Below are 12975 nucleotides of genomic sequence, written 5' to 3' on the forward strand. Positions count from 1 at the left end.
CCCCACATTGGTGGCGAGGGGGACACTCTCCCCTTCCTCACCTCGGGCTCTCCCCTCAGCACTCCCCCTCCAGCATCAGTGGCAGCAGGCACCAGACAGGAACACATACCTCCATCCACCGCGGAGGTCCGATCTCTAAGTGCCTCACGCTACTTCATGTATAAACAGGAAGTAACATCAGACACTTAGAGAGTGGAACCTCCGGTGAGTGGAATGCATGACGGTATGTGTTCCTTCCTGCCCGCTGCCTGCTGCCACTGAATGATGCTGTCGGGGGAGCACCGAGGGGAAAGACCGAGGTGAGGGGGGGGGAGTGTCCCCCCTCCTCGCCGATGTGTGGCCAATGCTCTACACTCATGCTGCGACTCCTCCTGCCCCCGAAATGGCCCTGGCCCCCATAGCATTCATTTGTATCCACACATCTTCCTGTGGGTTCCGCTTGGTCATTTTGTATCATTCTGTAGCAAAATTCACTTGTATTAGTTACTCCACAATTCGCCTTAGACCAGGGGTGTAGTCAGAAATCATAGGGCTCCAAGGTAAAATATTGATTGGCCCCCCAAACAAAATTATAAGGCCCCTTTGTAGCTGGGAGAATTTCATTCATTCATTTTTTTCTCTAGAGAAAAAGACCTTCTGTTAAGTTTCTCTTGTCCTACTCTTCCTAAAAACGCATACTTATTGCGGCTCCATCAGAGAAGGATTAAGACAAAATAGGGCACAAGGCAAGATAGTAGTTTTGGCTCCCCATAGTGTTTTTGGTAATCTAAGGTGGTAGAGGGGACAGAGAAAGTGGCCACCTTAGTACCCCTTAGGTCTCAGGCATCTGCCTTGGTTGCCTTGTGGATCATCTTGCCCTGGGCTCAATGTGAAAGCATTGTGTGTAATTTGCATGCGATTTGCATACAGTATGCGGGAAAAGCCAATTGCTCTGTGATTTTTAAATGTACATGAAATGTGTATTGTGAATCATGGACCAATGTGATTTCTATGCGGCCCATTTCATCATATGTGATTTTTGCATGCGTTTTCTGCTACGTGATTCAAATAAGAGTGCTCCCAGCCTAAAGTCGTTATTTAAACTGTGTTTGCAAGGTGTTCTTGCTTTACTCGTATAGTGCTTCACAACCTACCAAAGTTCTTCCCAGCTGAATATGTCAGCACTTAGAGAATTATATCACTCTGTATGCTGGAATTACACTCAGACATAAATAACCTATCAACATAGACAAATGAGGTGAGGGTTTTCACAAACTTGTCTGGAATGCTAAGCAATTTAAAGGGCATGTACTGTTATTTTTAATCTAACTTAGGTTTTATATGCTGTAGTTGCATATGCACTAAACATTGGTAAAGTTGCTGTACACTCACTGCCAGTAGCGTAGCGCGCATTACCATAGCAATGCTCTCATATATCTAGGAAATGCAGGGAAATGCAGGTCACGCCAATGGCACAAGGCATGCTACCTTGTCTGCATAATTGGCTATAATAATCTCTCTGGGATATATAGGTATAGGTATATAGGTATAGCGATACATAGGTATTTATGTTGCACAATATGCAGCTTTAAAGTTATACACGCATGCACAAGTACTGTCATCTGTAGAGCTACGTACACACATACGTACACACATACAACAATGATCATTCGTTGTGAACGACGAACGATCTTTTAATTGACGAAAGAACGACCTAAGTAAAGTTAGCTTTTAAAGGTGTGTAACGATCTGATCGTTTGTTAACGAACAATCCGGAACAACGTCATACTGTTCCTGGAAGTGTCATCATAGCAAGTTCCGTCCACACGTAACGAACGGTTCAAAACGTACGTTACACTGTAAAACTAACGTTACGTACATTACATTACAGTACAAGATTTCATACTGTAGGTAGAGCATTTACATAATATAGCATTGACAAAACATACAAAAATACACTCTGTCCTGTTAAAATTACAATTATGGTATAATCGTGTAGCAATTAACATGTCACAGGACACATTCATAGAACGAACGTTAAATCACAAAAAGCAACTGTTGCACTTGCGCATAAAAATGAAAGGTTCTATGGAGATATAACGAAATGCGCATGTCAAGACTAACATTTCTAACGATGTACTACTTTTGCAAACGATTGTTGTTTAAAAAAATCCGCCAAGGCAGATCTTTCGTTTTTAACGATCTAGCTCGTCCATCGTTTGACTTAATGATCGTTGGATGTTTTTTTAAAACGATCGTTGTTTGAAAAGATCGGCGAACGATCGTTTCAAACGACTATAGTCGCATGTGTGTACGCACCTCCGGGATCAGGCCTCAATTCCTTAGGTGACAGTTGGAAGCTGATCGCTGTGTACACTAGTTGCTAGCCTAATGGAGGAGAGATGACATGCAGCGGAGCAGGAAGCATATGGAGAGAAACAATCAGCCTGGTCTGGGCCCAAGTGAGGCAATCCAGGACTCCAGGATATCTTGCTGATACATTGGGGCCACCATACACATGCTAGATTCTCGCAATCGCGGACGATCATTCCGATCTCCAGTAACTCTAGCGCAAAGTGCTGATTTCTCGTTAGCGCCCATCATATGCCGTCGAGAGTTCCCGCAGGTAGGACAATGGATCGGGAAAAGCTCATTCATCAGGTGGCGTTGCTGTGAGTATTCCGCTTAAGAGATGTCTGTACTGCAACAATAAAGTGGCACTCACTTATTCAATCTACCAGATGGAGCTCCAAAAGTGCTAAACAAACAAATAAAACAAAGGTGCTAAAAACTAGAAATTATTTTAATGCTAACAACCCCTATAACCAGATTGCATAAACAAGAAGCAATAGAGTTAAACAGCGTAGACCGCCTATATCTGTAAACATTTGTAGTCAGGATCAGCTCTCAGAGTATTGATTCACTGATGGCGAAGGATTGTGATCGTTGACAGTGTGGTCCGAAGGAAGTCTGTGGGAATCATTGATCTGTGAAAAAAAAAATTGACAGGCTTGAAACTAAAGGGGAAGTGCCATGCGCAAAGAGGAATTGGCTATTTATGCACATAAATATTTTATGTTTAGAAAAATGTAGCTATCGCACAAGCAGCAGAGATTATAGGTGCGTAATTTATCAGTCTTTCCCTGTATAAGGCTTGCGAGTTTCTCTGACTGTCCATAATCAAGCCCTCAAGGCGATTAGTAGCTGGTAATGAGATGCCCCGCTCTCCCCCCTTCTCTCTCTCACGTCTGCTATTTCCACATTATGAGGCTGCGAGGAATCTTAAGTTTCTGCTTCTCGAATCGCCTATTGTGTAATGAACTCTCACCATTCTAACTTTTCCCTTTCTAACTCTGTACAGCAAAACGTTAAAATTGTAAATAGTAGTCAGGCTGCCACACTTCTAATTAGGTTACAAGCTCCTTAATTCAGAGGATTATCTGAGTATTTGTGTAAGTTTTGTCTCTCACTTCTACATCTTGTTTTGCTGTAGGGTATTCCATAAAACAAGAATACAAAGGAAATTGTTGAATTCTCAACACATCTTCCTTTGTGTTGTCTGTTTATAAAGTGTATATTTGGTAGACTTATGATAAAAGAAAAGTGATTAGCAGTTCCACACCTTCCATTTCTCAGTGGACAGTTGTAGTGATTAGCACAAATGGGCTATTTCTTTCTGTCCCTTTTTTTTTTTTTTTTTTTTTTTTAAATCAGGCACATTTTAGTTTTATTGTAATTCTGATCATGTAAAAGAAACCGCATATAAAAAAAGCCTCTATGCCTTGCAGTAATGAGGGAATGGTGTACCTTGTCTAAAGACCCACAGAAATGAATAAGAAAAATGTGTTTCTGCAGACTACTTACTTCTTAACTCAAAGAGTTAAATATTATAAAAACAAAAACTATGAGTTGTAAAGAAATACTTTAAATAAACACAAAAAATGCCTTTCAATGGATTAAAAAAAACAACAACACTTACCTGCAGGGGCATAACAATAACACCAGCAACCTCAGGGGGGCAGAAACAGGGGTCAGAATTCAGCAGCCCAGCAAGCCAGGGCGAGTGGATGAAAATAAATTAGTCATAACAGGGTATAGGCAGATCACAAGCGCGGGCAGATGCAGTGCTTCCCCCTAGCCCGGTCCTAATGGAGCTTTCCCATGTAGCGATGTTAGCTCAGCTAACAGCGCAGGGAAGAAGAGCAAGCTGCAGAGAGTTCCTTGATTAAAATACATTCTGCTGCACTGATTGCAAGGTAAACCCCTCTTCTTCAGATTTGCCCGTCCTCTCATGCTGACTTTTTTTTCCCCTGACTACCCCCTCAGCTTTGATTGCCTCCCTGCAGCCTGCTTTCTCTCTCCCCATCCTGCTTGACATCTCTACCCTGACTACCTGTGTCAGTTCTGACTGCCCCTTTCATTCTCACACCCCTCCCTACACCCTGGTTGACCTCTCCACTTTGACTACCCCCTCAGTCCTCACTACTTTCCACCCATTTTGACCCCCTCCCCGCAGAGAGAGACACAAACACACACACACACACACACACACACTTCACCCTGACTACCCCCTCACTTCTGACTTTCCTCCTCCCACCCTTGCTGGTCTTTCTATCCTGACTATACCCCAGTTTTGACTGTTCATTCTCCACTTTGGCTGACCTTTTCCCCACCCATCACTCCCTCAGTTCTGACAGCCCTCCTCTATACTGACCCCCCATCTTCCCACCTACATACACATACACCCTGGCTGAGCCCTCCATATACAATGACCCTTCCACCCAGTCTACCACTTTAATTCTTATCACCTTCCCTCCTTACTCTGTTTCCTCTCTTGGGGAGACATGCATGATGTTTTTTTTTCCTTAACCACTTAAGGACCGCAGTCTTTTCACCCCTTAAGGACCAGAGCCTTTTTTCCATTCAGACCACTGCAGCTTTAATGGTTTATTGCTCAGTCATACAAGCTACCATCTAAATGAATTTTACCTCCTTTTCTTGTCACTAATACAGCTTTCTTTTGGTGCTATTTGATTGCTGCTGCGATTTTTACTTTTTATTATATTCATCAAAAAAGACATGAATTTTGGCAAAAAAATGATTTTTTTAACTTTCTGTGCTGACATTTTTCGAATAAAGTAAAATTTCTGTATACATGCAGCGTGAAAAATGTGGACAAACATGTTTTTGATTTAAAAAAACCCATTCAGTGTATATTTATTGGTTTGGGTAAAAGTTATAGCGTTTACAAACTATGGTGCAAAAATTGAATTTTCCCATTTTGAAGCATCTCTCTCATTTCTGAGCACCTGTCAGGTTTCATGAGGTGCCAGAATTCCAGGATAGTATAAATACCCCCCAAATGACCCCATTTTGGAAAGAAGACACCCCAAAGTATTCACTTAGAGGCATGGTGAGTTCATAGAAGATTTTATCTTTTGTCACAAGTTAGCGGAAAATGACACTTTGTGACAAAAAAAATAAATAAAAAAAAGTTTCCATTTCTGCTAACTGGTGACAAAAAAAAATGAAATCTGCCACGGACTCACCATGCCCCTCTCTGAATACCTTGAAGTGTCTAGTTTCCAAAATGGGGTCATTTGTGGGGTGTGTTTACTGTCCTGGCATTTTGGGGGTGCTAAATTGTAAGCACCCCTGTAAAGCCTAAAGGTGCTCATAGGACTTTGGACCCCTTAGCGCACCTAGCGCACCTAGGCTGCAAAAGAAATGTCACACATGTGGTATCGCCTTACTCAGGAGAAATAGTATAATGTGTTTTGGGGTGTATTTTTACACATACCTAGGTGCACTATGGGGCCCAACGTCCTATTCACAGGTCATTTTGAGGCATTAGGTTTCTAGGCTACTCCTCACGGTTTAGGGCCCCTAAAATGCCAGGGAAGTATAGAAACCCCACAAGTGACCCCATTTTAGAAAGAAGACACCCCAAGGTATTCCGTTAGGTGTATGGTGAGTTCATAGAAGATTTTATTTTTTTGTCACAAGTTAGTGGAAAGTGACACGTTGTGAAAAAAAACAATACAAATCAATTTCCGCTAACTTTTGACAAAAAATAAAATCTTCTATGAACTCGTCATACACCTAACGGAATACCTTGGGGTGTCTTCTTTCTAAAATGGGGTCACTTGTGGGGTTCCTGTACTGCCCTGGCATTTTAGGGGCCCAAAACCACGAGGAGTAGTCTGGAAACCAAATGCCTCAAAATGACTGTTCAGGGGTATATGCATCTGCATCTTTGATGACAGGTGGTCTATGAGGGGCCGAATTTTGTGGAACCGGTCATAAGCAGGGTGGCTTCTTAGATGACAGGTTGTATTGGCACTGAAGTGCAGGAATGTTCTCAAATCGTGACCTGGACATGGCAATTAAGTCGTATCAGCAGTGATCAGAAAAAACAATTCTGTCACTGCGGTGGGGCGGGTGAGGGTTTGGCCGGGTGATCAGAAGCCCGCAGGGGGCATATTAGGGCCTGATCTGATGGGTAGCAGTGACAGGTTCTAGGGAAGATATGAGGGTGTGTGTGTGTGGGGGGGGGGTGTTCAGGAGCCCCCAGGGGGCAGTTTAGGACCTAATCTAAAAAATAGCATTGAGATAGTGACAGGGAGTGATTAATGGGTGATTAGGGGGGTGATTGGGTGCAAACAGGTGTCTGAGGGGTGGGCAGGGGGGGTCTGATGGGTGCAGTGGGCGATCAGGGGGCAGGATCAGTGTGCTTGGGTACTTACTAGGAGGGCTGCAACCTGCCCTGGTGGTCCCTCAATCACTGGGACCACCAGGGCAGGAGGCAGCCTGTATAATACGCTTTGTATACATTACAAAGCGTATTATCCGCTTTACATGCGGCAGATCGGGGGTTAACAACCCGCCGCCGCTGCTAATTGGCTGGCGGGTTGACGTCGCGGGTGGGCACATCCAGCGTGCAATCCCCGGCCAGCTAGTCCGCAACGAGCCGCCGCCGATCGGCGTATTGCGGTCGTTGCGGGCTCCACTTTGCCGCCGCCCCTAGGTAGGGGCGGTCGGCAAGTGGTTAAAATCACAATGCAGTAAAATATATAGATATATATATATATATAGATATATCGATATATATATATATATATATATATATATATATATAGATAGATATATATATAGATATATCGATATATATATATATATATATATATATATATATATATAGAAAGATAGATCTATAGATAGATAGATCTATAGATAGATAGATAGATAGATAGATAGATAGATAGATAGATAGATAGATAGATAGATAGATAGATAGATAGATAGATAGATAGATAGATCTATATATATAGATAGATAGATCTATAGATAGATAGATCTATAGATAGATAGATCTATAGATAGATAGATAGATAGATAGATAGATAGATAGATAGATAGATAGATAGATAGATAGATAGATAGATAGATAGATCTATAGATAGATAGATAGATCTATAGATAGATAGATAGATCTATAGATAGATAGATCTATATATATATATATATAGATAGATCTATATATATATATATATATAGATAGATCTATATATATATATATATAGATAGATCTATATATATATATATATATATATATATAGGTGGTTGGGAGGGGATCAAGGGATACATGGGGGGGGAGTGCTGGATAAAAAAAAGTTTATTTTTAGACTAAAATCGCACAGCCTGTCACGGCTGCAGGCTGTGCGTCTCTCCCTGTCACACAAGATCCACAGTGACAGGGAGAGGGAGGCGGAGAGGTAGGCGGAACGGCAACTATGTTGCCTTTCGGAGGGTGATCGCTGTGATTGGCTCACAGCGATCACACGGCAGGGAGCCAATCAGTGACGGCTCCTGCCGATACCCGGAAGCCTTAGCTGTCATAAGACAGCTAAGTGCAGCCGGTTCGGTGCGCGCGATCGCGGCGGGGAGCGGCGGCGCCGGTGATAGAGATCTACGCCCTGCCAGCCAGGAGCCCATCAAAACAGGGCGTAGATCTCTATCACCTCGGTCCTTAAGTGGTTAATGGGAGGGTGGGGGCCCATTGAAATTTTTGCTGGGGGCCTCAGTGATTTCTAGTTATGTCCCTACCTACTTTCTCTTAAAGTAAATAATCTTTGAATTGATGCAGATTATATGGAAAAGTAATTTATGCAGATTGGAATTGGACCAATAAACTTCTACCTCATTATACATGGGTGCAGAGGCACTGCACGGGGGCACTGTATATGGTTGTATAATGAAGTATACTATCATCTATACACAAATGCATTTAGAGCAGACAATAATAGGTATGATATAATGTACAACCTAGGCAAAAGCCATAGGCAATTCACAAGAAAAATGATACCTATTAATGGTTGTTGGTTACACTAGCACCCCATACAGTATCAAATGAATAAATAAATGATCCGACTAATTCAAGTCCTCAAAAAATATCAATTTATTAGGGACACATCCCAAAAAACATTTAAAAACAATACAAAAAAAATCCCTCAACACTGCAAGTTAGCAGCACCCCTCTCAGCATGCTAATCATATGACAATGCCGATAAATTTTAGATAATGGAAGGATTTCCTACAAAATACATAAAGTGTCTGTGATGCTGTAAACCAATGCCACTGTGCAGAAAATTGAATCGCTCACTAAGAGTTTTTATACAAAAATCGTGCAAAAATCAATACAAATACAAAAAGTCTATATAGAAAAATATCAAAAGTGTATATAAATATGTATGAACAACTGTACAAAAGTCCAATGCTCTCTGGGAAGTGATATAAAAAAAACTTCTCTAGTTAACAATGTAAAAATAGTGTCAAATGCAACAGTGTTCCGTGCAATCAATAATGAACAATAACAGGAGGTCTTTAAAAGTGCATATAAGTGCTATTTGGAAAAATGCAATACAAGGAATAAAGTGCTCCATGCAGAAAGAGAGTAAACTCACCCGTTAGAATAGATCATGCAAAGAGGAAAGGGGGACAGCCCTACGCGCTCGCAGCTCCAGCTGCTTCTGAGGAGGCTGACTGCAATTGGGAAAGGCCCCCTAATATACTCCAATGTCTCCTAATAGTCAGCGTCATGTGTTGTGCGCGGCCGCGCACTATACGTGTAGCACCCTAGCAACCGTAGCTGCCATCGTATGACGTGTTCATGTGTTGTGCCGTGAGATGCCGTACCGGCCATAAGCATACTCGCAGCGCACGCGTACAGGCGGCCAGATCCCAGCACGCATTGTCAAGTCGATATGTGACATACCTAATAAATTGATATTTTTTGAGGACTTGAATTAGTCGGATCATTTATTTATTAATTTGATACTTACTTTATGGGGTGCTAATGAAGTACACTGTAACAGGGCCACTATATAAACTGAATAATCCGAACATTTATATAGCACTTTTCTCCTGTCGGACTCAAAGCGCTCAAGAGCTGCAGCCACTAAGACGTGCTCAAGAGGCCACCCTGCATTGTTAGGGAGTCTTGCCTTGAACTCCTTACTGAATGGGTACTGACCCTAGCCAGGATTCTAACCCTGGTCTCCCATGTCGAAGGCACTGCCCTTAACCAGTACACTATCCAGCCACTGTGGTAGCATTAAAGTGAGAGACTTTGAAAGGGGGCACTACAACAGACAAGATGCAATGAGAACAAATCATTGAGGCTATTACAATTAAAAAAACTATTACAACTTTTACAAGTATTTTATTACAATTAAAATACTGTTTAGCTACGTTTTCTAACCTCACCTACTTTTGGGTCCACATGCCTTTCATAATGAAATAACCAATTATCCACTCGACCGCTTCTTCCCCATTTTTACCATTAACATGTGTTGTTATTGATATTGTACAGACAGATAAACACACACATTTTAGAAAAAAATATAGTTTTATTTCAAAATCAAATATCAACTTACAATGTACCAGCAACATAATTTAAGTATTGGGATAAATAGCAGAATACAGTTTGTGACTCTTATCTACAGTAGCACTGTTTATATTAAGGCTAGTTTCACAATGGGGCATTGCATTGTGTTATAATGTTCACGTAATGTAAACAAAAAACAACATTTGAGGTGGCATGGGATGTAACGCAAAGAAGCAACTGCCCAACCACATCCTGGTTTGAGTACAGTATATCTACACCCCTTGAGACTCCATCTTAGCCTCAGTGGTGTATGTATATATATAGTTACATAGCTATTTAGGTTGAAAAAAGACATACGTCCATCGAGTTCAACCAGAGAACAAGTACAACACCAGCCTGTTCCCTCACATATCCCTGTTGATCCAGAGGAAGGCGAAAAACCCTTACAAGGCATGGTCCAATTAGCCCCAAAAGGGAAACATTTGATGGCAATCAGATAATATCCCTGGATCAACATCACTGGGCATTACCTAGTAATTGTAGCCATGGATGTCTTTCAACGCAAGTAAAGCATCTAAGCCCCCTTTAAATGCAGGTATAGAATTTGACATAACTACTTCCTGTGGCAATGCATTCCACATCTTAATCACTCTTACTGTAAAGAACCCTTTCCTAAATAAATGGCTAAAACGTTTTTCCTCCATGCAAAGATCATGTCCTCTAGTCCTTTGAGAAGGCCTAGGGATATATATATATATATATATATATATATACATATATATATATATATATATATATATATATTAGGGATGGGACGAATCCACAATTTCTTCGAATCCGAATCCGGATCCGAATCTAAAAAGGTTCTCGAATATCTCGAACCTTTCGAATCCCGAATCTAACGAATCCTGCACATACGAATTGTGCGATCCGTGGTATAGTTGCCCGCAGTATAGGTAGCGAGGTAAAGGTGCCTTCAGTATAGCTAGCTAGGTATGGGTGCCTTCAATATTGGTAGCTTTCAGTATAGGTAGCAAGGTATATGGGCCTTCAGTATAGGTAGCAGGGTATATAGGCCTTCAGTATAGGTAGCAGGGTATATGTGCCTTCAGTATAGGTAGCAGGGTATATGTGCCTTCAGTATAGGTAGCAGGGTATATGTGCCTTCAGTATAGGTAGCAGGGTATATGGGCCTTCAGTATAGGTAGCAGGGTATATGGGTCTTCAGTATAGGTAGCAGGGTATAGGAGCCTTCAGTATAGATAGCAGGGTATATGTGCCTTCAGTATAGGTAGCAGGGTATATAGGCCTTCAGTATAGGTAGCAAGGTATATGTGCCTTCAGTATAGGTAGCAGGGCCGGGCCGAGGCATAGGCTGGAGAGGCTCCAGCCTCAGGGCGCAGTGTAGGAGGGGGCGCACAATTCATTTAGCTGTCATTCCTAATTGTGTTTGAAGCAGAAAGAAATAAGACAGGGGATACATAGCAGTGACTGCAAGCCAGATAACTAGATATTAAGGTGTTGGGGAGGTTGTGGGCCCTGTGGCACCTCTTAGTCTAATAGCAATCAGTGTGTGATGGCTGGGGGGGAGGGATGGAGGGGCGCACTTTGGTGTCTCAGCCTTGGGTGCTGGAGGACCTTGTCCCGCCTCTGATAGGTAGCAGGGTATATGGGCCTTCAGTATAGGTAGCAGGGTATATGGGCTTTCAGTATAGGTAGCAGGGTATATAGGCCTTCAGTATAGGTAGCAGGGTATAGGGGCCTTCAGTATAGGTAGCAGGGTATATGGGCCTTCAGTATAGGTAGCAGGGTATATAGAGGCCTTAAGTATAGGTAGGTATGTAGGTAGGTATAGGGGCCTTTAGGTAGGTAAAGGGACCTTCAGTATAGGTAGCAGGGTATAGGGCCTTCAGTATAGTTAACAGGGTATATAGAGGCCTTAAGTATAGGTAGGTATGTAGGTAGGTATAGGGGCCTTTAGGTAGGTAAAGGGACCTTCAGTATAGGTAGCAGGGTATAGGGCCTTAAGTATAGGTAGGTATGTAGGTAGGTAGGTATAGGGGCCTTTAGGTAGGTAGGTATAGGGGCCTTTAGGTAGGTAGGTAGGTACGTATAGGGGGCCTTTAGGTAGGTATAGTGGCCTGTAGGTAGGTAGGTAAGTATAGTGGCCGGTAGGTAGGTAGGTATAGTGTCCTGTAGGTAGGTAGGTAGTTAAAGGGACCTTCAGTATATGTAGCAGGGTATAGGGCCTTAAGTATAGGTAGGTATGTAGGTAGGTAGGTATAGGGGCCTTTAGGTAGGTAGGTATAGGGGCCTTTAGGTAGGTAGGCACGTATAGGGGGCCTTTAAGTAGGTAGGTAGGTATAGAGGCCTGTAGGTAGGTATAGGGGCCTTTAGGTAGGTAGGTAGGTAAGTATAGGGGCCTTTAGGTAGGAAGGTAGGTATAGGGGCCTTTAGGTAGGTAGGTAGGTAGGTAGGTACGTACGTATAGGGGGCCTTTAGGTAGGTATAGTGGCCTGTAGGTAGGTAGGTAGGTATAGTGGCCGGTAGGTAGGTAGGTATAGTGTCCTGTAGGTAGGTAGGTAGTTAAAGGGACCTTCAGTATAGGTAGCAGGGTATAAGGCCTTAAGTATAGGTAGGTAAATAGGTAGGTAGGTATAGGGGCCTTTAGGTAGGTAGGTATAGGGGCCTTTAGGTAGGTAGGCACGTATAGGGGGCCTTTAGGTAGGTAGGTATAGAGGCCTTTAGGTAGGTATAGGGGCCTTTAGGTAGGTAGGTACATATAGGGGGCCTTTAGGTAGGTATAGGGGCCTGTAGGTAGGTAGGTATAGTGGTAGGTAGGTAGTATAGGGGGCCTTTAGGTAGGTATAGGGGCCTGTAGGTAGGTAGGTATAGTGCCCGGTAGGTAGGTAGGTAGGCACGTATAGGGGGCCTTTAGGTAGGTAGGTATAGAGGCCTTTAGGTAGGTATAGGGGCCTTTAGGTAGGTAGGTACATATAGGGGGCCTTTAGGTAGGTATAGGGGCCTGTAGGTAGGTAGGTATAGTGGTAGGTAGGTAGTATAGGGGGCCTTTAGGTAGGTATAGGGGCCTGTAGGTAGGTAGGTATAGT

The 12975-nt window shown here is 42.7% G+C and overlaps 1 protein-coding gene across 1 annotated transcript in view; it reads right to left on the minus strand.

Moving 5' to 3' along the window:
- Positions 1-2764: 2764 nt before the first annotated feature.
- LOC137545174 (uncharacterized) overlaps positions 2765-12975 on the minus strand; it is a 173643-nt gene continuing 163432 nt past the window's right edge. Inside the window, exon 5 of the mRNA XM_068266286.1 lies at positions 2765-2966. Coding sequence (XP_068122387.1) covers positions 2880-2966 — 87 coding nt within the window. The 3' untranslated portion in view covers positions 2765-2879. The remainder of the gene's footprint in view (positions 2967-12975) is intronic.

The sequence above is a fragment of the Hyperolius riggenbachi genome, chromosome 2 (assembly GCF_040937935.1).
Source record: "Hyperolius riggenbachi isolate aHypRig1 chromosome 2, aHypRig1.pri, whole genome shotgun sequence".
Classification (NCBI taxonomy): domain Eukaryota; kingdom Metazoa; phylum Chordata; class Amphibia; order Anura; family Hyperoliidae; genus Hyperolius; species Hyperolius riggenbachi.